The sequence below is a fragment of the Megalobrama amblycephala genome, linkage group LG11 (assembly GCF_018812025.1).
Source record: "Megalobrama amblycephala isolate DHTTF-2021 linkage group LG11, ASM1881202v1, whole genome shotgun sequence".
Lineage (NCBI taxonomy): Eukaryota > Metazoa > Chordata > Actinopteri > Cypriniformes > Xenocyprididae > Megalobrama > Megalobrama amblycephala.
The window spans coordinates 9,058,553-9,083,399 of record NC_063054.1 but is presented as its reverse complement, the minus strand read 5'-3'; the positions used below and the strand labels follow the sequence as shown (position 1 = coordinate 9,083,399).

The 24,847-nt window shown below is 37.2% G+C and overlaps 1 protein-coding gene across 3 annotated transcripts; it reads left to right on the top strand.

Annotated features, from left to right (window-relative positions):
- Nucleotides 1-1,023: 1,023 nt before the first annotated feature.
- vamp4 (vesicle-associated membrane protein 4) lies at nt 1,024-24,556 on the top strand. 3 transcript variants are annotated; one of them, XR_007187311.1, is made up of 10 exons: nt 1,024-1,194; nt 4,938-5,068; nt 8,852-8,953; nt 14,285-14,331; nt 14,480-14,530; nt 17,902-18,002; nt 21,041-21,120; nt 23,291-23,342; nt 23,479-23,723; nt 23,979-24,556. XR_007187311.1 is itself a non-coding variant. In XM_048208582.1 (9 exons), exons 2-9 carry the CDS (start codon nt 5,066-5,068, stop codon nt 23,502-23,504), a joined length of 462 nt encoding a protein of 153 aa, XP_048064539.1. In that variant the 5' UTR covers nt 1,024-1,194; nt 4,938-5,065; the 3' UTR covers nt 23,505-24,556. The 3 variants fall into 3 exon arrangements, 2 of the variants coding, with proteins under 2 accessions (XP_048064539.1, XP_048064540.1); XM_048208582.1 differs by having other exon boundaries at nt 23,479-24,556; XM_048208583.1 differs by lacking the exon at nt 4,938-5,068 and having other exon boundaries at nt 23,479-24,556.
- Nucleotides 24,557-24,847: the final 291 nt, after the last annotated feature.

The following is a 24,847-nucleotide window of genomic DNA, read 5'->3' as shown; positions in this document are numbered from 1 at the left end:
TTGTTGAATAAAGTCGTTATTTTGTTTTTTTGCCGAACAAAAAGTATTCTCATCGCTTCATAACATTAAGGTTGAACCACTGTAGTCACATGAACTGTTTTAAATATGTCTTTAGTAGCTTTCTGGTTAGTAGCTTTTCTTAGTGTCCCAATGTGTAGTGAGCCAGGGTCCTTACTGTCCTTACTCCTTACCAGTGCCCCAATTTGTGTACACGATATACTGATTTACGCTCTATAGGGAGCTGATTGAGATGCACGTCAGGTTTTGATTAAAAGACACATTCAAAAGAACTTAACCTTTATGTCTATAAGCATCCTTAAAAGGGAAATAAGCCTTTTTGGGGACACTGGACACATCACCTAATCTTTTCACTTCGCAAAGCACCTTTTATCCCCATGTGAAACATTTCTCAAGGTTGCCTGTTTTACAGATCATGCTTCCTGTAGCTCGTGGGACACATTCCGGGGCTCCTCACAAAACCATTTCTCCTCCGAAGAGCTGCATCACTCTGCATTTTTTTCTTGTTCATGTGACAGGATGATCTGAATTTATTGCTCCAAATGTTTCATGAATCTTCTTGTGTCCTCGGTTTTTATTTATTTTTTAGTGTTTGTTTGATGAATTTCGGGGAATCTGATAAATAAAAAAATCAACATAATCTTAACTCTTATATATGAAATGTGACCTTCAGAAAATGACCTTGTGATGTTAAACCAAACCGTACACAATAATTTAAATCTTATTTGCAGGCATGCATGTATAAAAACTTATTTTGGGTCTCATGCTCACTAAGGCTGCAGGCTATTTATTTGATTGAGATATGTTTATGTTTTATTAGATGGTGATGATGTTTTATTTTTGTTTGATGGATTAGATTATAATGATGATGAAGAAGGTGTTAGTGATTTTTATTCTTTTTGTTGAATTAGATGTTGATGATTATACATTTTTTTACTACATGATGTTTTAATATTTTATTAGAAGATGAAGATGGTGATGACTGAAATGATGATGTGTCTGCAGGAAGCAGGATCCGTCCAGCTGTGTTGACTTCCGCCTCAGAGCCGAGCGAGAGACATCCTCATTCAGGACGCGTCACTGTGATCAGGTTCAGATCAGACACAGTCACCGGGATTATTAACACAGAGACGCGGTTCTTCCAAACAGGAATCGACAAAAGCAAGATCTCTTGAGGTAGACTGGCCGGAGATGTGACTCTTGAGGCCTTTGTGCGTCTGTGTAGCGGTCAGTGATTTAGCCAGAGGTGTTAGCAGCCATGCTAGCTGTCATTCCAACTGCTTTCACTTCAGTCTTTCCATTCCTCCACAAATCTTCATGTAAACACGATCATTTGATTTCATGCTTGTTATTTTTCCCAAAACCACGTCTTTTTTTTGGTTTGCTTCTATCCTTTAGCGTCCTTTAGGGTCGGTATGTTTACATGGTTGTGATGACTAGCATACAGCTCTGTTTAGCAGGTGCTGGACAGGAACATCAGCTGTTTTATTAAAAAATATTGGTAATATGTGGTCATTTGAACGTTTGCATGAAAACTAGTTCACTTAGGAGTTGTTTGGTTTCTTAATCTTAATATTTTGATTAGAGAAGCACCGATACTAAATTTACCTGCCGATACCGATAGTTTGGTTTTTCTTAAAGGTGCCATATAATCAAAAATTGAATTTACCTTGGCATAGTTGAATAACAAGAGTTCAGTACATGGAAATTACATACAGTGAGTCTCAAACACCATTGTTTCCTCCTTCATATGTAAATCTCATTTGTTTAAAAGACCTCCGAAGAACAGGTGAATCTCAACATAACACCGACTGTTACGTACCAGTCGGGATCATTAATATGTATGACCCAATATTTGCATATGCCAGCCCATGTTCAAGGCATTACACAAGGGCAGGCAGTATTAACATCTGGATCTGTGCACAGCTGAATCAACAGACTAGGTAAGCAAGCAAGAACAATAGCGAAAAATGGCAGATGGAGCGATAATAACTTGGGTGAACTATCCCTTTAAGGACAAGGGCAGCATGTTTACTATTAGGCGGCTGTTACTTTAAGACCTGCACACATCTAAAATTCAGACACACATCCGATTTTCTCTCAACTGATTACTTTCACTTTAGACATAACCAACTGTGTTTATGTCAACCTTGTGTGTATTTTACAGTATTAGTGCATTCATGCGAAAGATAAAGTCCACTAATCAAGGCTTTTAGTGTGTGCGCGCGAGCGCTTCAGGTGTACACGCTCAGAAAAAGCGCATGTCAGAATGAAATTAATGAAATGTTTAACAGCTTTTAAAGGCTTTGAAGCACATGCAAATAATGAACTTTTGTGATAGCGAATAAGTGCTGAGACCTGTGAGTGTAACTCTACCGCTGTGTTAACGTTATGCAAATGTACGTCAAGTTGTACAGTACTGGGACGGAGGCACAGAACTGCAACTGATAGAATAAGCGCTGTAAAAATCAAGCTGTCAAATTGAATTTGCTCTTGGGGGCCCCCGTGGCGGCGGGGCCTTAAGCAGCTGCTTAGTTCTCTTATAGGGAGGACCGGCTCTGCCTGAGGTAAATGTGACTTATTGTTCACAAGCTGTTTTATTAACGTCTTTCCGTGGTTGAAACACAAATAAAGTCATTACAAGAGACATGATACATTCCGGTAAGTTGTACTATATCTTTCAACATACCTTTGATGTTCATGCATGTTTTTCGAGATATAACTTGTATTGAAGAGGAAGAAAAGACTCGCGCTGCACTCTGCCGCTTGAACTGAGGCATTACAGCGATCTGACACGTCACATTTAAGAGCGTCAAAACAATTTATTGTTTGAATTTCATGATAAAATGGACAGAATTTGAAAACTGAAACTTTTATTCTTATCAGAAGTAACAAAGCACAAAGCTTTTTGCGATTATTGGATGGAAGTTGCTACAAATAATATTTGATGTAGGAAAAAATAACGCAGACCTGGCAACCCTGGCTTGAACTACGGGTGATTCATAGGGTCAAAAAGAGCCTGCTTTAACGTCACTATTTTTAAACTGTTAATGCGTTAAAATTCAACACGAGTGATTTTCTTCACACACAGTATGTATGAGTTGCAGTCTGAACACGTTTTTCCGCACCCTTTTGATTGACAGGATATAATCGGCCCTGATCATCTGCAGTTTTTAAACAATTGGCCGATGGCAGAGAGTTATGATAATAGTTTTTGTTGGCCGATACATTGGTGCATCTCTAATTTTGATTATTCTTAAGCCCATATGCACATTACCTCCTGATCTCACTAAGTTGAATCCTGTAAAATTAGGCTAGTGTGTTCTTGACAAATGTATAAATGAAGGACTTATTGTTTTCCAGTCTCGTATTGTTCACATCTGAGTGAATGTTGAGTCTTCCAGTTTCTGTTTCATTATATCTTTTCTGCTCAGTGATTATGTGAGTGTCAGTGGTTTAGACTCAGTGCTTTCAAACAGTCTCTGATTAATCCACAGTTGTTGATAGAAAGTCATGGATATCTCGTTCCGTGAATTATGTAAGTCCCGTCATCTGTTAGTGATCTCAGTGTTTCTTTTAGCCGTTCTCTGACCTGTGTGTTTCCAAAGCGTTTAGTGGCAGTGATGGAGAGAACACTGGAATGATGCCCAACCTGTTAGTATTGTTTGTGAGTTGTCTGTTATGAAGCTTTTCCATAACAATGTGACGCATGTGAAGGTTTAATCAGTGTGATTGCTTGTGAAGTTCATTGTGGGTTTGTATTGTTTGTATTTGTATCATGATGGCCATTATTTTCTTTACTATCATCTCAGTCCCAACTTGTTTTCTTTGCTCCTGAAATGGGCATGCCATCCATCCATCCATATTTCGTATCACTATATCAATCAATCAATCAATCAATCAATCAATCAATCCATATTTCATATAGCTATTACAATCTATACATCCAGATTTAATATCATTATTTCCATCCATCCATCCATCTCAGTATTCCAGTCCAATTTGTGTCAAGATTCAAAAATGATAGAGAAGGATATGCTTCTAAGTTAACTTGTCTTGTTTTTGAATCGCTCTTTCCACGCTCTTCTTCGAAGACTGCATGCTGTGCTCAGTACTGTGCGTATTGCCACCTAGTGGACTCTTCTGTCCTGCGTCTGCATGTGCTGTTGCACTCGCACCGTCCGCGCAGTCGCAAAATTTGGGCTGCACGCGGACGGGGTGTGCGAACGTCCGCGAGCCCTCCGGATGACAAAAATTACGTCATGGGGACGGTGCGCGAACGCAGACGGCCGAAGTATATACTTTAGGCTTAACGCATTTGTTCACTTTCAAATGAAAATTAGCCCAAGCTTTACGCACCCTCAAGCCATCCTAGGTGTATATACGGAAGGAGATCTGGCAGAAGCTAGATATTTTACTTCATAACTTGTTAAATATGGATATTTTATGGATATTTTACACAAACCCATTTTTTAACCACCCTGGAGACACTCTCTTCAGCTCATACTCATTGATCCTCGCTCGCTGCCATTATAAAGCTTGGATGCGTCAGGATATTTATTAATATAATTCAGATTGTGTTCATCAGAAAGAAGAAAGTTATATACACCAAGGATGGCTTAAGGGTGAGTAAATCCTGGGGTAATTTTTATTTGAAAGTGAACTAATCCTTTAAGTAAATGATGACAGTATTTAAGACACCATGGAAAGGTTAAGTTTTGGCTTATCTGCACATTTAAGTATTTTTGCACTGCAATGAACTGAAAGAGAAGTAAATATATCTCCATGGTCTCAGTGGATGGTGGTTAGATTCTGTGTCCTTATTTCTCTGTCTTGGCATCTTTAATTTACCTTTTCATGCTCTTTCTCTCAAACCCCATGTCTTTTTCTCTTCCCTTCCTCTCGGTCCCTGTCCCCAGCTTCTCTTTTCCCTTTTCCTGCTTTCTGGAACGCTCTGCTGTACTCCTGGATAAAGGAGAAGCCGTTTTCCTACAGCTCTTCCAGCAAGAGAAGCAGAGAGCAGTCAGAGCAGAGGACAGTGGACTCAATGGTACTAGACTTGGAGTTTGGGTTGAGAGTATTGTCCAGTGGGTGGAGGAAGGAAGCATCTTTAGTTTGCCTGTTAAAGAAAAAAATATTTCTCAAGAACAGCAAGAATTAATACATGCGTTTTATGATTATTTTGAAAAGTACAGTTGAGACACACCTATGTCATTTATTATTTACAGGAACACGTTTACCACATGTTCTTCATTCAGGTACTGTGTGTTATGGAGTAACTAAAACTAGTGAAGCTGCCACATGTAACTAAACCTAACTAAATTCATCAGTAATATGATAGTAGCTTGGCTGTTAAAATAATTTTGCTTTTCCAGTAACAAGCTATCAGTGTAGCATGACACTATTATATCAGTCTATTATGTCACATTGTGTTGTACATTAGTCAAACACACTCTCTTAGCCAGGAAATCTTATTAAATTTAGCAAGTTCATTGCGTCACTGATTCATTTGAGTCATCAATCAATAGGGTTATGCAGGAGTCCTAAAACCAGGAAATGAGTTAGCATTTTTGCACTTCTGCTTCTATCTGTCATGTCTTTGGTTACAAAGACACTTTTATTTATTTATTTAATTATTCATTTTGTTTTGTTTGTTCCTGGTTTATCTTTTCCTGTGCATATTTCCTGTTTTCTTGATTTCTAAGTATGCTCTCATTTGTTTCTATGGTTACTGATTATGTTCCTCACCTGTGTCTTGTTTAGTTCATCATTATCCTTTGTATATATATTCCTTAGTTTCTTCAGTTCTTTGTCGGTTGTTGTCTTTGCTTTGCTTGCAAAGGTGTCATGTTTGTGGTTTCCATATTGGATTATTTATTTTGTTATCTTCTCCTTGGATCATCTTCTTGTTTTATAGAGATCCTTGTCTCTTTCCTGCTCAGAAGTTACACCACTGTCCTGAAATCAATGGGAATTTTGAATGGATTTGTGAAATGCTTGAAAGAAGCTCTGTGGCAAACACAATGTTTTATTATATATTGTTGTACTCATACATCTTCTGATGGCGCTGGACACATCCTCGGTGATGTTCCTGGAATCATCAGGTGTTTTGGGTCTTACAACATCATACGCCCTCCTCCAGGTGACCCAGCTGGGGCTGATCAGACCCCAGCTTGTGTCCAGCTGGCTAACTATGGCTCTCCTCTTTTGAGCCATAACCACCTTGAAGCCTTCTCTGCTGCTTCAGTGCTGCTGCAAATAGCTGCCCGCTTGCTCACTCCCTCAATCCCCAGCTCTCTGTAGGCTCTAGCTAAGGAAATATATCACTAATATCCCACTTAAATGGGACTGAAGAGGTTGTTGGAAGAGGGTTAGTTCACCCAAAAATTAAAATTATGTCATTAATTACTCACCCTCATGTCGTTCCAAACCCATAAGACTTTTGTTCATCTTTGGAACACAAATGAAGATCTTTTTGATGAAATCCGAAAGCTTTCTGTCCCTTTATAGACTGCTACATGACTGATACTTTTATGCTTCAAAAAGTTCATAAAGAGATCAGAAAACTAATCCATATGAATTGAGCGGTTTAGTCTAAATGAAGAGACTCGGTCGCTTTATATGATGAACAGATTTAATTTAGACTTTTACTCACATATAAACATTGATCAATGAACATAAATAGAAGCTCAACTGAATCTGAATGACGCATGAGAACAAACCTCTTGCGGAAGCTCAAATGTCCTGCGTAACACAGGAGAATGAACCTCGCTGGTTCTTGAGGAAGCTCAAGCATGCTACATAACACAAGAATGAACCTCATTGGTTCTTGCGGAAGCTAAAACATGCTGCGTAACGCACGAAAATGAACCTCATTGGTTCTTGCGGAAGCTAAAACATGCTGCGTAACGCACGAAAATGAACCTCATTGGTTCTTGCGGAAGCTAAAACATGCTGCGTAATGCACGAAAATGAACCTCATTGGTTCTTGCGGAAGCTAAAACATGCTGCGTAACGCACGAAAATGAACCTCGTTGGTTCTTGCGGAAGCTAAAACATGCTGCGTAACGCACGAAAATGAACCTTGTTGGTTCTTGCGGAAGCTAAAACATGCTGCGTAACGCACGAAAATGAACCTTGTTGGTTCTTGCGGAAGCTAAAACATGCTGCGTAACGCACGAAAATGAACCTTGTTGGTTCTTGCGGAAGCTAAAACATGCTGCGTAACACACGAAAATGAACCTTGTTGGTTCTTGCAGAAGCTCAAATGTGCTGCGTAACACACTTGAATGCTATTTTTTCCCAGACACATTCATAATTACTTTAGCAGCAAGCTTTATGTGTGCACTTGAGCAAGGAATAGGCTATATTACACACACACACACACACACACACACACATATATATATATATATATATATATATATATATATATATATATATATATATATATATATATATATATATATATATATATATATATATATATATTAAATGCTCATTATGGATTAGTATTCATCTCAATAAATGTAAAGTAATTAATATAAACGCACGATTAATTGACTAATGTCTTAAATGAATGACTAATAGTCTGCTAGAAAAATCTTTAGTTGGGGGCAGCCCTAGTGTTCAGTTGTGTCATAAAAGTAGCTAACTTGATGAACAAAACATGCTTTTGTTGGTCACAGAGCTTATTTTCTGCAATAACTGAAAATCCACTGGAAAAACCTATTGGCTTTTTGTCAAGTGAACCAGGGTGATGCTACTTCTGGGTTGGCCTACAAAAATACACCATCCCTGCAGCACTTTAGTTTTCCTTGATGTCCCTGTGCAACATGTTGTCTTTTTTTGTAGCACATAGCCTATGTATTTAGTTAAACATTGCATTATCAAGGTTACATAAGCATATAATTTGGCAAGCTACAATTTCAAAATCATTTTCCCATTTGTTGTACTAATTCTAGATCTGTGAAAAACTGTCTATCGGAAGGTCTTTTTGAGAGCCAGTCATTGTTATTCCACAGGTAAAGTTTATATGTCTGGTAGTTTCTAGATGAAAACCTGCTGTGACTTCAAAGCTGCTACAGGTTTGTAAAAGATTGACCAAATGGTTTAACCATAAATGAACAACTGCTAGGTGAATATAAAGCAAATACTCATTGAGGAACGTTATGACTTTGACATCAACTCCTGGTGCTTGTCTTTAACTGCTTTGTTTGATGTTTGCAAGCATCACATTACAGTCGTTGTGTCTTGATCGATCCCCGCCATGACTAGTTAAATATAACGGGGTGGTCTCTCCCCGATTCTGAATTACGACGGATTTACTTAAAAGTAGTTCAGCTTTTATGGTTTAAAGTTCAGTCTAATGAATCAACTAACAGACCACTGCTCCTATATGTGGTCATTATAGTTGAGCTTTCACTTAGGTCACAGTCTGGTGTAAATTAAGACTTGAAGAACAAATAGTTCCAGCTCTACAATCCTATTAGATGAGTCACTTTAAATATCTGATAAATGCACACTTATTGCATTAATGCATAGATTGGTGTATAGGAAAATTCAACCAAACTCAGCCTAATTTTAACTCTATTGCGTGACAATAATAACATTTAAGAAGAAATTTATAAGCGTTATAATGTACATTTACCTTGTCATAATTTCAAAATAGGGCCAAAATAGAATTATTTTGCTTTAATTCCTGGCTGACTGGACATCAAATGGACATGAAATATTATTTGAGCTGAAATTATTTTATTATATGAGAAAAATGAGACAGTGAGAAGACCTAAATCTAGTCAATCACTGCTGTGCTTCCTGTGTTTGCCTGCAGAGGGAGCCAGAGAGGGAGGAGCAGCTCGACCCCAGCATGCCCCCCAAATTCAAACGGCATCTGAATGATGAGGAGGTCACCGGCTCGATTCGCAGTGAGCGGGTAAGTCACTGAGGTAACACTGAGTCAGTTTTTACCATATAGATTAAGTTCAGGTGATGACAACATGGAGATGAGAGGTCTAAAGCTGATCAGAGCCAGACCTGCACTTTTATGACCACATTGTGCCCTGTGATCTGTTTGTGTTGTTAACAAGAGTAAACAGCTCTCCCCTCATGTTTCTCAGTTTCTACAGAACTTGCATAACCTGTCATGCTATTACACACACACTCACACACTACATTTCAACTCCTGTGTTGTACAACCCTTCAGAGAGCAATTTGTTCTTAACACTGTCAAGCAGTTACCACATGTCATAATAGCAGTGGATAAACTGGAGGAAGAAAAATTAAACAGATGTAGAGAAAAATAAACAGAAAAACTATAATAAAATGGCACATTATTTTACAGAAATAAACAAACATCATATGTTAACTAGATTATTTAAATGAGAACAAAAATGAGGCTCAATGCTCAATGCAATGCTATTTTACTTTCCAGCAGTCAAAATAATTGCTCTTTTTTTTTTTTTTTTTTTTTTTTTTTTTTTTTTTTTTGAAAGAAATGAACATTTTTATTTAGGAAGGACTGATCAAAAATGAAATGACATTTAATGGGGGGGGTATCACACACAGTTTCTGCCAATCTCACGTTAATCTTGAGTACATATAGAGTAACAATGCATCCTTCATATCTACGAAAAGTCTTTAGTTTTGTCATATTTATAAAAGATAGATACGCTAAACTGAGTCTTTCCGAAAAAAGCCAAGATCCTGGAGGCGTGTCTGCCGTCAGTGCTGTGGGCGGAGCTAAAGAGTCACAAGCGCGCAGCTTCTGCGTAGAGATGGCATGCTAGCTGCGACATTATAAATAAAAAGGGAACAAAAACGTTTGTGTTGTTTACATTATATGCACTTGCGATTGTCAACAAAACACAGACATCTGATGCAGCTTTACTCACCACCCGCAAATCCAGTGCCGAACTGGGACTTGTTTACAAAGTATTCATCACCAAAATCTCAGGAACAAACAAACGTGCACAACTCTGTTGCTGCCTCGGAAAAACAAACGTCATTCTCTGTTCCCTTAATGCTGGGTTCTTTGGGAAGCTGAAAAATTTAGTCTTTCCCTCACAACCAAAAACACACTCCTTTGTTGACAGGAGCTGCGTCTCATTTCGGAGGCTGTGTCCTCCGGAGGTCACATTTGAAGGCTGAGTAATTCATCAAGGATGTCATTTTTAAGAAAAGTAACAGTAATAAAATTGACTGATATTCATTGTGAGGTGTAAAATACTGTCATTTCTTTCATACTTTGCAATCTAACGGTTATTTTTCTTAAATGAGACTGCCTCGATGATGTATGCAGCCTTCGAAGGCTGCGGCCCCTGAATTGGGACACAGCCATTGTTGAAAAATCTCTCGGCTTCCGTATCCTGAACGAAACGCGTTGATGGGCTTGCTCTTACTCTTGCTCTGGGTGATGTGTGTGTGTGTGTGTGTGTGTGTGTGTGTGTGTGTGTGTGTGTGTGTGTGTGTGTGTGTGTGCACGCTTATCAGGGAGAAGTGCCTATACAAGGAATTCCGCTCTCTTTTGACATCATACAGGACATACAGTGTAAATAAGTCAGAATGCATGAAATAGCATTACACCCCCCCCCCCTTTAAGACATGTATAATATTACAAAATGATTAGATTTCAAATAAATGCTGTTCTTTTGAACTTCTATTCATCAAAGAATCCTGAAAAAAAAAAAAGTGTTGCAGTTTCCACAAAAATATTAGGCAGCACAAGTGTTAAACATTGATAATAATAATAAGAGAGCAAATCAACATGGTAGAATGGGATCATGTGACACTGAAGACTGGAGTAATGATCCTGAAAATTCAGCATCACAGGAAAAAATTACATTTTATATTATAATATATTACAATAGAAAACAGTTATATTAAATTGTAGTAATTTTTAAAGGGATAGTTCACCCAAAAATGAAAATTATCCCATGATTTAATCACCCTCAAGCCATCCTAGGTGTATATGACTTTCTTTCAGACGAACACAATCGGAAATATATTTAAAGGTGCCGTAGAACGCGTCTAAGGTGTCCCCTGAATGTGTCTGTGAAGTTTCAGCTCAAAATACCCCATAGATTATTTTTTTTATTCATTTTTTTAACTGCCTATTTTGAGGCATCATTAAATATGCGCCGATTCAGCGTGCGGCCCCTTTAAATTCTTGTGCTCCCCGCCCCCAAGCTCGCAACTGCCTTAAACAGCATAAACAAAGTTCACACAGCTAATATAACCCTCAAAATAGATCTTTACAAAGTGTTCGTCATGCAGCATGTCTAATCGCGTAAGTATAGTATTTATTTGGATGTTTACATGTGATTCTGAATGAGTTTGATAGTGCTCTGTAGTCTTGTCTCCGTGAATACAGTAAGAAACGATGGTAACTTTAACCACATTTAACAGCAACGAAACATTTAGAAAGACAATTTACAAATATCACTAAAAATATCATGTTATCATGGATCATGTCAGTTATTATCGCTCCATCAGCCATTTTTCGCTATTGTTCTTGCTTGCTTACCTAGTCTGATGATTCAGCTGTGCACATCCAGACGTCCTGCCCTTGTCTAATGCCTTGAACGTGAGCTGGCATATGCAAATATTGGGGTCATACATATTAATGATCCCGACTGTTACGTAACAGTCGGTGTTATGTTGAGATTCGCCTGTTTTTCGGAGGTCTTTTAAACAAGTGAGATTTATATAAGAAGGAGAAAACAATGGTGTTTGAGACTCACTATGTCATTTCCATGTACTGAACTCTTGTTATTCAACTATGCCAAGGTAAATTCAATTTTCCATACAGCTCCAGGGGGTTAATAACGCCCTTCTGAAATGAAGCGATGAGTTTTTGTAAGAAAAATATCCATATACTAAAATAACTAAAACTAAAAAAACTAGCTTCCGGCAGACAACCATACATATACTTCGCAAGTCAACTTGCGCCACAAGAGTAACCCCTGACGCAGTGTATGATGCAGTGCAACAAACTCAAGCTCCTCTTCTCTTATATAGAAATCCTTCAGCATTTCTCTTTAAAAATTCATTTTAGACTTCTAATTTGTGATCGGTGTTTTGTTTTGCTCTGTCCTCTGCACTTCCACATTCTTCATTGTGTCATGCGTTGTTTTTTTTTTTTGTTTTTTTTGCATCAAAATCATGCCTCCCGTTCTCTACCATTATAAAGCTTGGAAGACCCAGGATATTTTTTAAATATTTCTCCAGTTGTGTTCATCTGAAAGAAGATAGTCATATACACCTGGCTTGAGTGTGAGTAAATCATGGGATAATTTTAATTTTTGGGTGAATTATCCCTTTAAAAATGTTAATGTTACTGTTGTTTATTGTATTTGTGATCAAATAAATACAGCCTTGGTGAGCATAAGAGACATATTTCAAAAACTTTTGAATGGTAGTGTAAGTCAAAAGAACATATCAAGCACCACTAATAATAAATCTATATTTCATTAACAAAACCAGGCAGTGAACGGAAAAGTCATCGTAAAGTGAAGACTAATACCATGTCGTAACTGACATTAGCTCACGCAGGGGGTTATAAACTAGCGGCACCCTTCCCAAGAATCTGTTGTTACCAATTTCATTATTAACATTCAATGCCTCCATCTTCTGCCAGTCCTAGAGAGTCTGTCATTAAAAACCCTGCCAGACCTTACAGTCAAAACCCATAAGTCAGTGTCAAGATATGATAACCTTGTGTATTTCTCTTGGGTACAACTCCCGACTGATATATGATTGGGAGAAACTGTTGGGTGGTTGAGACATTAGCACATCCAAAGAAAAGCCTCCTCTAATTTGCCTCGCATAGAAGCTTGAACTCCGCAGCAGTGAGAGAGCAAGAATGTGTAGTAGAGCGAAGATGAATGTGGCTTTCCACGTGCCGGTTATGTAACACTGACCGTGACCCCTGAAAAGACCTGGTTCTTGTTTTTAAATATTCCCTAGTAAAGAGCTAATTTGAAATGAGCAATAGCAGTGTCATTTGCGGTCATAACATGAAAAGTAAAGTCAGTTACTTGTTTCCTGTATACTGAATCATTTGTATGAATTTTCCTAAAACCCGACCTCTGAAAAATCATAGTTCATAGACAGCAACATTTATATGACATTAAGAAACAATACTCCTAGACTTTGACTCTGCAATATTGGTATGTCTCATGAACTATCCTAGATGTTGGGCAGCAATATGAAATGTTAAATGTTTATCATATTTCACTTCCATTTGTTTGTCTAAGTGATCAAACTATTATTTTTCTACCACATTTTATGGCTAGATTTCCAAAATAGATTAAGTTCAATTCAAACAGATTTATTACAAATGAGTAATTGTAAAACTGATTCAAAAGAGTGATTTTTGGCTACATTACCTGAATTTGTTGGACAATATCTTTTAGATATAGAAAGCAAACCTTATTTTTTAAAGACATTCCCTTCAAAAACATTGGCTATAAATGCAATTTAGCTTGAAGCAGGTCACGGATGACATCAGTAGTGAAGATAGTGATTTGTGATTCTCTTCATCAGTCATTCATCATAGCTGTTTTAGACTGATTTAATATCATCATACACAAAAATCACAAGAGTCATTAACTGTTGGAGTCATTTTAAACATTGCCTTTCCATTTAAATGTATAGCTTTTTACTACAGTAAAACACACTATTATTTCTTTTGGTAAACGTTTTGTTTTTCCATGATAAGGTTGACATTAGCATGGAATTGTCCAGATGGAATTTTAGAGGAGTGTCACGGGTCTGGATGCAGTTATGGAGAGTTATGTAACATTAGTCATCGGGATGTTGAAATGATCTGGTGAGGCATTTGTTAAATGTGATCAGTCATGGACGTTATAACAAAACTAATGGAAGGTCAACTAGATGCCTCCTTATCTGTGATTCATTGCACCAGAGATCAGATGGCACAAATGCAGACCACAAGGAGTTCAAATCTCTTGTGCATCAGAAATGTCTCCTTGTAGGAATTTGTATTCTGAACGGATTTATCTCCAGGTGAATTCCGTTCCAGGAATACTGTTCTCACACGCTGTGCCCATATCGTGCCCTTCAGAGTGTTCTGTTGTCCTTGACGTCTGGTGGACGACCGTATACTTCACAATAAGATCTTAATGAGTCTCAGTCTGCTCACCGTTACGTCAAACACCTGGTCTCAGTTCAGATGGAATATTATATTAAACCCATTCTGCACCAGTTCTAACCAGTCTGACAACCTGATCTTCTTAACTTGCAGAGGAATCTACTGGAGGAAGACTCAGATGAAGAGGAGGACTTTTTCCTGTAAGTCTGTAGTTTTGCACAATCACCACTGACAAATAAACAGATCTTTGAGCATTAATTACTGTGTGTGCACACAGCTTTAACAGGAAAGCTCTTCATGACAGTTTGTTTGGTTACTGAAATTTAAATGTATTTATTTATTTTGCAGGAGAGGACCAACAGGACCAAGATTTGGAGGTCAAAATGACAAAATTAGGCAGTATGTATGAGTTTGTTGGACTAATTTTTTTTTAGCTGGCCCACTTTTTTACATGCCTTGCCAACATTTTTCTTCTCAAAACTACATGTGTGAACTCAATACATTCAATTTTATTGGAAAATGATGAACATGTACACTACCGTTCAAAAGTTTGGGATCGGTAAGATTTTTAAATATTTTTAAAAGTTTTGTCTGCTCACCAAGATTGCATTTATTTAATTAAAAATACAGTAAAAACAGTAATATTGTGAAATATTATTACAATTTTAAAAAAACTGTTTTCTATTGGAATATAATATAAAATGTAATTTATTTGTGTTGGAAAAGCTGAATTTTCAGCATCATTTCTCCAGTCTTCAGTGTCACATGATCCTTCAGAAATCATTTTAAAATGCTGATTTGCTGCTCAAGAAACATTTATTATTATTATCAATGTTATAAACGGTTGTATACTTTTTTTTTTTTTTTCAGGATTCCTTGATGAATATAAAGTTCAAAAGAACAGCATTTATCTGAAATACAAAGCTTCTGTAGCATTATACACTACCGTTCAAAAGTTTGGGGTCAGTAAGAATTTTTATTTTTATTTTTTTGAGAATAATTTAAAGAAATTAATTTTTTTTTTCAGCAAGGATGCATTAAATCGATCAAAAGTGACAGTAAAGACATTTAAAATGTAACAAAAGATTATATTTCAAATAAATGCTGTTCTTTTGAACTTTCTATTCATCAAAGAATCCTGAAAAAAAAATATTGTACACAAATATTTTGTACATCTGTACACAATAAATGTTTCTTGAGCAGCAGATCAGCATATTAGAATGATTTCTGAAGGATCATGTGACACTGAAGACTGGAGTAATGATGCTGAAAATTCAGCTTTGCCATCACAGGAATAAATTACATTTCCAAATATTTTCAAAAAGAAAACAGTTATTTTAAATTGTAATAATATTTCACAATAATACTGTTTTTACTGTATTTTTAATTAAACAAATGCCTTGGTGAGCAGACGAAACTTCTTTTAAAGACATTAAAAATCTTACCGATCCCAAACTTTTGAACGGTAGTGTAATACAAAACAGTACTGATTGCTATAAAACTACAAACTAGGGCTCCCCTGAATAAATATTTCTCTCATCGACGACTAGTAGTCGTTCATTTAAGCCATTAGTCGACTAATTGCATGTTTGTTAATTTAATTAAATACTGGGGAAATACTAAACCATAAAGAGCCTTTAATAGGCGCTCTCTCTCTCTCTCTCTCTCTCTCTCTCTCTATATATATATATATATATATATATATATATATATATATATATATATATATATATATATATATATATATATATATATCCTATTCCACGCTCAAGCGCACATAAAGCTTGTTGCACAGCACCAGCAAAAGTAATGATTATGAATGTGTCGTAAAAAATAGCAAGGAGACATTTTAATTATTAATAAACTAGTGTTTTCTGAGTCAAGTGTCGGCTGCAAAGATGTTGACAATGCTGCCTCGCCATTTCCGCACTAAGTGAACATGTCTATAGAGAGAAATTAAGCTTTCATACAGATGACATTAGCAGAGAGTATTTCTTTTCCAATTGAATTTGTTAATTTAAAAGTAGACATTTCAAGCTTTCTATAGATATATTTCTTATGTCTGTGAGTCATGTAGCCAATATTTTTTAGACGTTTTTGTGACGCACTCCAGTTGACGGAGACCGAGACAGCAGGAAGCGCATCCTGTTTGTTTTCCTTATTTTACAAAAGCATAAGATTTTGTTGTTATTGTGAGTTTACATAAATAAAAGTAAAATTTTTTAATGAAGTATTACAGTTTTTACGCTTACAGTTTTGAAAGAAGTATTACTCTTATCTGTATGACCGAAAATGACAGAGTATTTTAAGATGTTTCCACTGTTATCAGTAAAAATGCAAGTGATACTTTTTTCTGTGACTAACCGACTAATATAATTTTTCCGCTTTTTGTCGAGTAATTTAGTTGACTATTAGGGGGCAGCTCTACTACAAACACGTTCTTACAGACTCTTCCAAGACTGTCACTTTCTACATATACCCATAGAGCAGTTGTCACTTTTGTAGTCGACAAAGGTGTTTATGATGTTCTGCTGTCTAGATAAAGCTCGGGTCCTTCTTTCAATGTGCATCTGTGGGAATTTTTTTCTTAAGTGTTTTATCATCTGGCAAGTGAAAACTATGTCTGATTCTGTTGAAAAGCAATAGCTCTCAAGCCGCACAAATTGATGTCTGTAGCCTAATTTGTGTGAGACTCTAAGGGGTACTTTCAGAATTGAATAGTTAGGAATTTCCAAATAGTAGAATGGGTTCAGTTTAAGAATGTTGCGACTGATATCTAATAATTTCCACTGGCAGGGTGTTGTGGAAATCACAGTTATTGACTGCGCAGTTTATATAACTCTTTATAATGACATCTGTGAAAACACCCACCCACAAACACACCTCCTGTCCGAGAAGAAGGGAAGCACTGTAACCATCTGGGTTTCTATGACACAACATAATATTTGCAGGCAAAAGTAAACAGCTACTCCCAATATTCAGAAATCCTCAGTTCCTGACGTAGCTGTAGTAGCGGACTGTGAGCTTTTCTTTGTTCTTTGTTATGAAGTTTGGTACATACTAATATGCTGCAGTAATTCTCCCAAAGGAAACCTGCAGAACTTCGCCCCATGCGACCAGCCACAGGTTTACGTAACCATGTGCTGCACGGCGGAGTAGCGCATAAAACAATGGAATTTAATAGGGAAAACTTGGAAGGTGAAATTTCCCTGTTTTTTCTTACCTTTTCCGTGAACGTCTTGGATGCTTGCCTTTAATTCGTTTGTATCTGTGCAAGAGGTCAGTCCCAGGTGCAAGAGATGAGCGAGGTCTTGCACGATTGGCCGCTTGGTGCAAATCATAGTGTGTACTAGGCGGGCATCCAAGCATAGAAGCAAGGGGCAAAACATCCTGTTCTCAGTTCATTTGTAGGCTGCTTCTCCAAAAGCCATGCCAGCCCCTTGTGCCAGGTGTATGAGAGCAGCTAAATACCTCACAAGCTATTTAGTGCGTATTTGCGAGATCAAATAGTTCAAACTATTTGGATGTGTCTAGACCACGTCTAGCAAAACGTTCTCACCTCCTCTCGACACTGCAGGGTCAACAGATCGTAGTCATAATGATATCTTGTTTAATCTCGAGAGGTTTACAGAAGAAGAAAGGGTTGTCTTCGAAATATTAGAAACACAGACACGAACATGTGCACTTGAGCTGTTCAGATGTTTTGTTGAATAAAATGGAAGCACCAGATTGTTCTCTCATGTTGTCTGCTCTGTTTTGGTGGCCTTCAGGGTGCAGTCTCAAGTTGACGAGGTCATTGACGTCATGCAGGAGAACATCTCCAAAGTGATAGAACGTGGGGAACGTCTGGATGAGTTGCAGGATAAGTCTGGTAAGATGGATGTGGACAGCACATTATGAATCCTTGGTGATTCTATTGGATTCAAGTGATTAAAATGATTAAAAATGATTCTCGAAATATCACAGTTTTTGAACAACAGATCTTCTGTTGCTCAAAAAGCCTGCTCAAGTTAATTTTTTTTCTGCTCTGGGTGGAGATATGCAAAATTTTGAATGTTAGCACCCAATTTGGTCCCACTTTATATTAAGTGGCCTTAACTACTATGTACTTACATCAAAAAATAAGTACAATGTACTTATTGGGTTCATATTGAATTGCAAAACACATATGCAGCTATTGAGGTGGGATACGGGTAAGGATAGGGAAAGCTTTGGTGGTATGGGTAGGTTTAAGGGTAGGGGTAAGGGGTAAGGGATGGGTCAACAGTGTAATTATAAATGTAATTACAGAAATTAATTACAGATGTAATTACATGCAGGTGTTTTTAAAATATAAGTACAATGTAAAAACATGTATGTACACAATAAGTGCATTGTATCAAATGATTCATTTAAATGTAAGTACATAGTAGTTAAGGCCACTTAATATAAAGTGGAACCCCCAATTTTAATTCAGTTGGAAATTAAAAGAATTGGAGAAAGATTCGCAAAGCATATGTGAATAATTTCAGGGCCAACGCTTATCAGCACATGAATAGATTGGGAAGCTGTATGTAAACAAAATATTATTCCAAATCAAACATTCAACAGCTCACTACACTTGACCAAACTTGATTCAGAGAAATGTGGGAAAGTGTATTGAATCCCAGTGCCACATGAATAAACCCTTCTGTCAGTTTTAGATTTCATCAAACCTGATCCTAGTGAGTCATGTCCCATTTCTGTTATTCCATTTGGGAACTGCCAGGGGACATATGGTCAGGGGAGTGGGTAAAATGTCCTTTGTCCCACAAAGTGGTATGTTATTTTTCTTATTTCAGGCCCAGATGTGAAAAATAAACCGAAAAATGTTTGATCCAGGCTGATCTGGGATTAGTTACTAGTCTCAAAACTTTAAATATTGGAGTCAAGTGAACTGAAGCTGGTTAACGCTCAGCTTCCCCCATGACAAAGACACGTGTGTGCTCCTGAAAGCACTTTGAGATGTGTATGTTGATGAACCTTTGATAACAGGAGCCACTGTGTTCAGAGTTCAAAAGTATGAGCAGATCTCGTAGTATTGCATTGATTTGATTTTCAAGAGAAAATATGAAATGTGAAATTTCCATGCTTCAGAGTTATGATGGTTTCCACTGGTTGAGCCAGTGTGTCTGTTTTTGCTGCTTGGGATGCTCAGATACCTTAATACTCACATAAATATTACGTAACATGAAATCATGTTGTGATAGTACCACAGTGTCAGTGTTCCTCAGTGCACTGGATTCAGTGGAGGAAAGTTTAAAGCAGTGTTGTTAATGTTAACTAAAACTAAATAAAAATATTTTTTGTTAATTTAAAGAAATCTAAAAAACTAAAATATAAATATTAGAAAATAGCTTACAAAACTTAAAAAATGGGTAACACTTTTACAATACGGTCATGCAATAGCTAATGTGTGCTAAGAACATGTGTGCTACACTTAGAATTTGTTTAGTATTAGTCTTTGTTATTGTTTGTAAAAATGAACTGTTCATTCACAGTGCATTAACTAATATTAACAAACATAGGCGTAATTTGCGGGTGGGACGGGTGGGACATGTCCCCACCACTTTTTGAAAGGGTCGATATTGATAAGATGTACCTTTAATTTCCCCAAGTTGATTGCTCACTAAATCCCCCAGAGTCGTCATGTTTTCAGGCCATTTCAAGTTTGTTTTTGATGTTACATAAAACGGCGATATCGAAGTGGCTGAGTTGTTAACTTATTTTTAATTAGTTTCCCTATTAATGCCATCATTGTGTTCATTCGGCCGATTCGAGAACACGCACGAAACAATCATAACCAATCACAGCGCGATGAAGGCATTGCCTCCTCTCACGTGACTTTCCCCCATTCATTCTCAATTACCCCCCATTAATTCCACTGCATGCTTTAGGGGATCTGTTAAAACTCAATGGGCTCAGGAGAGGCAAGAGAGATGCAGTTGGACAGTGTTACTTTATAAAAACCAGTGACTTTTACACTTTTTAATGCCAAATTTGGTAATATTTGTGTTGTTTTATTTTTGTAATATCGATTATTTTCTCATCCAGTTTTTTTTTGAGGAGACACTGCCTCCCTTGCCTCCTCAGAGGAAATGCCCCTGCATGTCGGTATATACTGTTCTGAGCTCAAGTAAAAAAAAATTCTGTTTACTACACTTTGCGCATTTTGCTGCCTTGCTGAAATTGCATGTGGAGGTCCAAGTGAAGCATGACGCGTCTGTTGACGGGTGTGTCAAAGCTTTGGGTGACCCTGTTTATGTGAAAGGGACTTTAGTATCCATTGTTTCCATTTCAAAAACAACATCTCTTTGTTTGCAAATGGAGAACAAGTAGCTTTAGTGCAGCATCTGGAAGACATTGTCACTCACAAAGGGGAATGTTTTCCATATGTTGCCTGCAATGCTGCCTTTGTGCATCATGTATAAGGATGGACAGATGATTAAGTAAACAATACTTTTGCCTTGTTTAGTTTGCTTAGTCCTAAAGGTGAATCAATAGACTCATTTCATGAATTTTTAAGGCTAAATGCAAACTAATGCATCTGTATTAGTAGGGAACCTGCATTCTTTCTGGCTGTACACACAGTCATCCTCTGTGGTATTGTTGAATGGCAGCTGGTATGAGCTCAGCTTTATTGATTGGTATGAGCTCAGATTTATTGATTCTTGTTTTTGCACTAATGAGGCTGAATGTGCTTTAGTTGGTCCCACATGTTGCAGAGCTGATCTCAAAACAGCATCATGAAAGTCAACAAGCATCTCTAGGAGGCAAAGATAATTCGTATAAAACAGTCTCAGTTGGTTATGAGTGTATGTCATTACATAATAGCACGCATGCATGGAAGTAAACCTTAGTACTGATTCTCTTATGTCACATGACTTTCAGAAAGCCTATCGGACAATGCGTCAGCGTTCAGCAGTAGAGCAAAGCATCTCCATAGAAGGATGTGGTGGAGAGACATGAAGGTGAGCCTCTATCTTGGATGATCTACCACATCTGAAAGGCCTTTGCTTTTGTATAAAATCACTCCATGGGTTTAGAAACTATTAAATTTGATTTGAACATATACACACACACACACACACACACACATCTTTTGGAGATAATGAGTCTTGTTAATGATTTTCAATTTTGTTCAACTTTTTTAATAACTGAAGAATATGTGAAGTATGTGTTAGGGTTGCACGATAATTGACTTGATAAATAACAAGTCTGGGCTTTCCATTTTTTGACTTGACTTTGTTAGATCATGAACAGATGTTCAATATCATTTATTAAGTTGGCATTTATAATGAAGCCATCAAAAAAAAAAAAAGATATTAGTCATATCATGTAATAAATATTTATTGTTGCTACTGTAAAGCTGTATTAAATGATTAGGGAGCAGTGGAAGAAGTTTTTATTTAAATTCAAATTAAATTAAAATTTTCTGTGATTTTAAAGGGTTAGTTCACCCAAAAATGAAAATTTTGTCATTACTCACCTCATTTCGTTCCACACCCATAAGACCTTAATTCATTTTCGGAACACAAATTAAGATATTTTTGATAAAATCCGATGGCTCAGTGAGACCTGCATTGACAGCAAGTTCATTAACACTTTCAATGCCCAGAAAGCTACTAAAGACATATTTAAAACAGTTCATGTGACTACAGTGGTTCAACCTTAGGCCCCGTCCACACGGAGATGCGTTTCAGTGAAACCGCACAAATTTTTTATCGGATAGGCGTTTCGTCCACACGGATCCGGCGTTTTCGAAAGGTGAAACCGGTATTTTTTGAAACCGGGTCCCAGAGTGGAAAAATTTGAAAACGCCGGCTTGGCGTTGTCGTGTGGACGGGGCAATCCGTATATTTTCTGAAACGATGATGTCATCACCCCACGTGTCGACCCCTAGTCAGACGCGCTAACACCACAAAACAGCACCAACAACAGCAATAGCAGACTCTACATGCTTGCGTTCATGCTGCAGAAGCTACTGAACCAAAATAAAGTGTTATTTCTAAGCTTTGCTAAAGTTTGTATTCAGCGCGCAAGGTTTATGCGCATGCTCCAAGTCTTCTTCGCTGCTTTAAGTGCATTTCTGCGGCAGAATTACAGCGCCACATAATGGTCTGGCATGTATACTACATCGCTTTGAGCCGTTTCAGTGGTTTCGTGTGGACGCAGATATTTTTTGAGACGAGGAAAAAAAAAATATCGGTTTAGGGTAAGCTCCGACTTCGTGTGGACGTAGCCTTAATGTTATGAAGTGACGAGAATATTTTTTGTGCGCCAAAAAGAAAAAACAAAATAACTTTATTCAACAACATCTAGTGATGGGCGATTTCAAAACACTGCTTCATGAAGCTTCGAAGCTTTATGAATCTTTTGTTTCGAATCAGTGGTTTGGAGCGTGTATCAAACTGCCAAAGTCATGTGAACCATTGAAATTTCGAAACGCTTATGATGTGACGAAGCCTCGTTTAATGAAATCACCTGACTTTGGCAGTTTGATACACGCTCCAAACCTCTGATTCGAAACAAAAGATTCGTAAGGCTTCGAAGCTTCATGAAGCAGTGTTTTGAAATCGCCCATCACTAGATGTTGTTGAATAAAGTCGTTATTTTGTTTTTTTGTACACAAAAAGTATTCTCGTCGCTTCATAACATTAAGGTTGAACCACTGCAGTCACATGAACTGTTTTAAATATGTCTTTAGTAGCTTTCTGGGCATTGAAAGTGTTAATTATCTTGCTGTCAATAGAGGCCTCACTGAGCCATCGGATTTTATCAAAAATATCTTAATTTGTGTTCTGAAGATGAACGAAGGACTTACAGGTTTGGAATGACATGAGAGTAATTAATGACAGAATTTTCATTTTTGGGTGAATTAACCCTTTAAAATTAACATTTTAATGAAAGTGTGTGGAATACAAGCAAATACAATTATTTTATTTATAAAAATTAATAATTTCCAAAACACATTCAAGTTATCATTTTTATATTATATTATATATAATAATAATTAATATATTATAATATTTATTATTATATTATGCAAAGCATTGTAAAAAGATATTTTTTTCAGAAATTATGCACTACTTTAGACCTGTTTACACTAATATCTTGTTTTTTTTTTTTTTCTGTCCTCAGATGAAAATGATTGTAGCGTTGGTAGTGGTCATCCTTCTCCTTATCATAATCAGTAAGTCCACTCCACACACACAAACGCACACTCTTCTTTATGGAGCATGAACTCAGTGCAATCCATTTGCTTATGCTAAGGAGTATTTGACTTCAGGTTTTCTTTCTCTTGAATTTGCATCCTTCTTTTTTTGCAGTTCCTGTGATCTTGCGGTATAAATAGTGTCTGGCCGGGAGGTTAGAGGCATAATGTATTCATCCTCCCTCCTCTCCCTCATCTTTCTGCTGTCATTCCTCCGTACCAGAGGGGGCGCTGCACAGGGTTGGGCTGCCCACTGTTTTTGCCTATTTTGGCAGGGCCTGGAAACATAACAAACAGGGGCAGAGTTTATTTTGTGCGTCAAGCAACATATCAAGCTCTCGCAACGAAGGCACAACACAGGTGCAGACCAATCTCTTGTATGCGCACAAACACAGTGGTTATTTTGTTGTATATGCATTCAGTAAGACAAATTAAAGATTTACTATACACAGAGAAAAAATTTTAGCCCAGCATTCTGGTAGTACTTTGATGTCCTCTTTATAGTTGATTATACGTTAGAGCCGTTCTGCTTACACCATGGTGCGCACGTACATTTAACAATTGCAGGGTCTAATTCCCACATAGGTAGGTCTATAAAAAATACTGTCTTCTCAGGTGGGCGGGGCCAAATAGGAAACCTGATGATGTCACGCTGCATCATGGCTGTGATCTCACCGTCTGTCTGTATAACTTCTGTAAGTTTTAACATGGACAAAACATTGGGTGTAATAAAAGTTAATCTGAAAGGCAACAAGTAATGTTACTTAATATTTGCTGCTATTACCTGCTTACATTGTTTTTTTTTTTTCATTTTTGGCAACAAAGTTTTAATTGATTGTGGTTAATTGTGTTGAGTTCATATTATTTTAATATGAAGGCATTATTTCCAGCTTTTTTTCACAGCTCACCATGCTTGTAAAATGGTTTATGTAAAAATTGTAGTTATCTTCACTGGTGTAATTTTAACAGCTTGTTATTGGTCAGTAATGTAATAGTTGTGTGATGATGATTTGGTTGACTTACTGAAGGTAACCTGAACCCATCTGTAAACTTTAATCCATATTGTTTTAATGACTCTTGTTTTTTTTGTTATTTATTTGTAAATATCTATTCCCAATGTAAGTCATCATTGACTTCCCATTGGGAGACTGTGAAATAATCTTGCATTTGAAATAAAGTGATTTTAAAGGGCATTTGATCTGGTTCACTGTAGAGAGAGATGAGCGAGACGGGAAAACCGATGGATGTGTTGTGTTTGCGTCAGGTGAGATACATTAGCATTTCAGTGAGGAAACAATATAGCTGTTTACGGACCACACCGAACGCAGAAAAGGGACAGGATGTGACAAATCACAAAACGAAGCCAATCAGAAAATTTCTATTTTTTTTGCATTTGCGAGCGAACGCAAAGTTTCTCGGGTGAACACAAAGGTTTTGCGAGCGAACGCAGTTTTGTGAGTAAACGCAGTTTTTCAGGGGACAGT

Coding starts and splice junctions, on each gene's coding strand:
- vamp4 (XM_048208582.1), top strand. Junction 8,954..14,284: donor GCTCGATTCGCAGTGAGCGG/GTAAGTCACTGA, acceptor CTTAACTTGCAG/AGGAATCTACTGGAGGAAGA. Junction 18,003..21,040: donor TGAGTTGCAGGATAAGTCTG/GTAAGATGGATG, acceptor CATGACTTTCAG/AAAGCCTATCGGACAATGCG.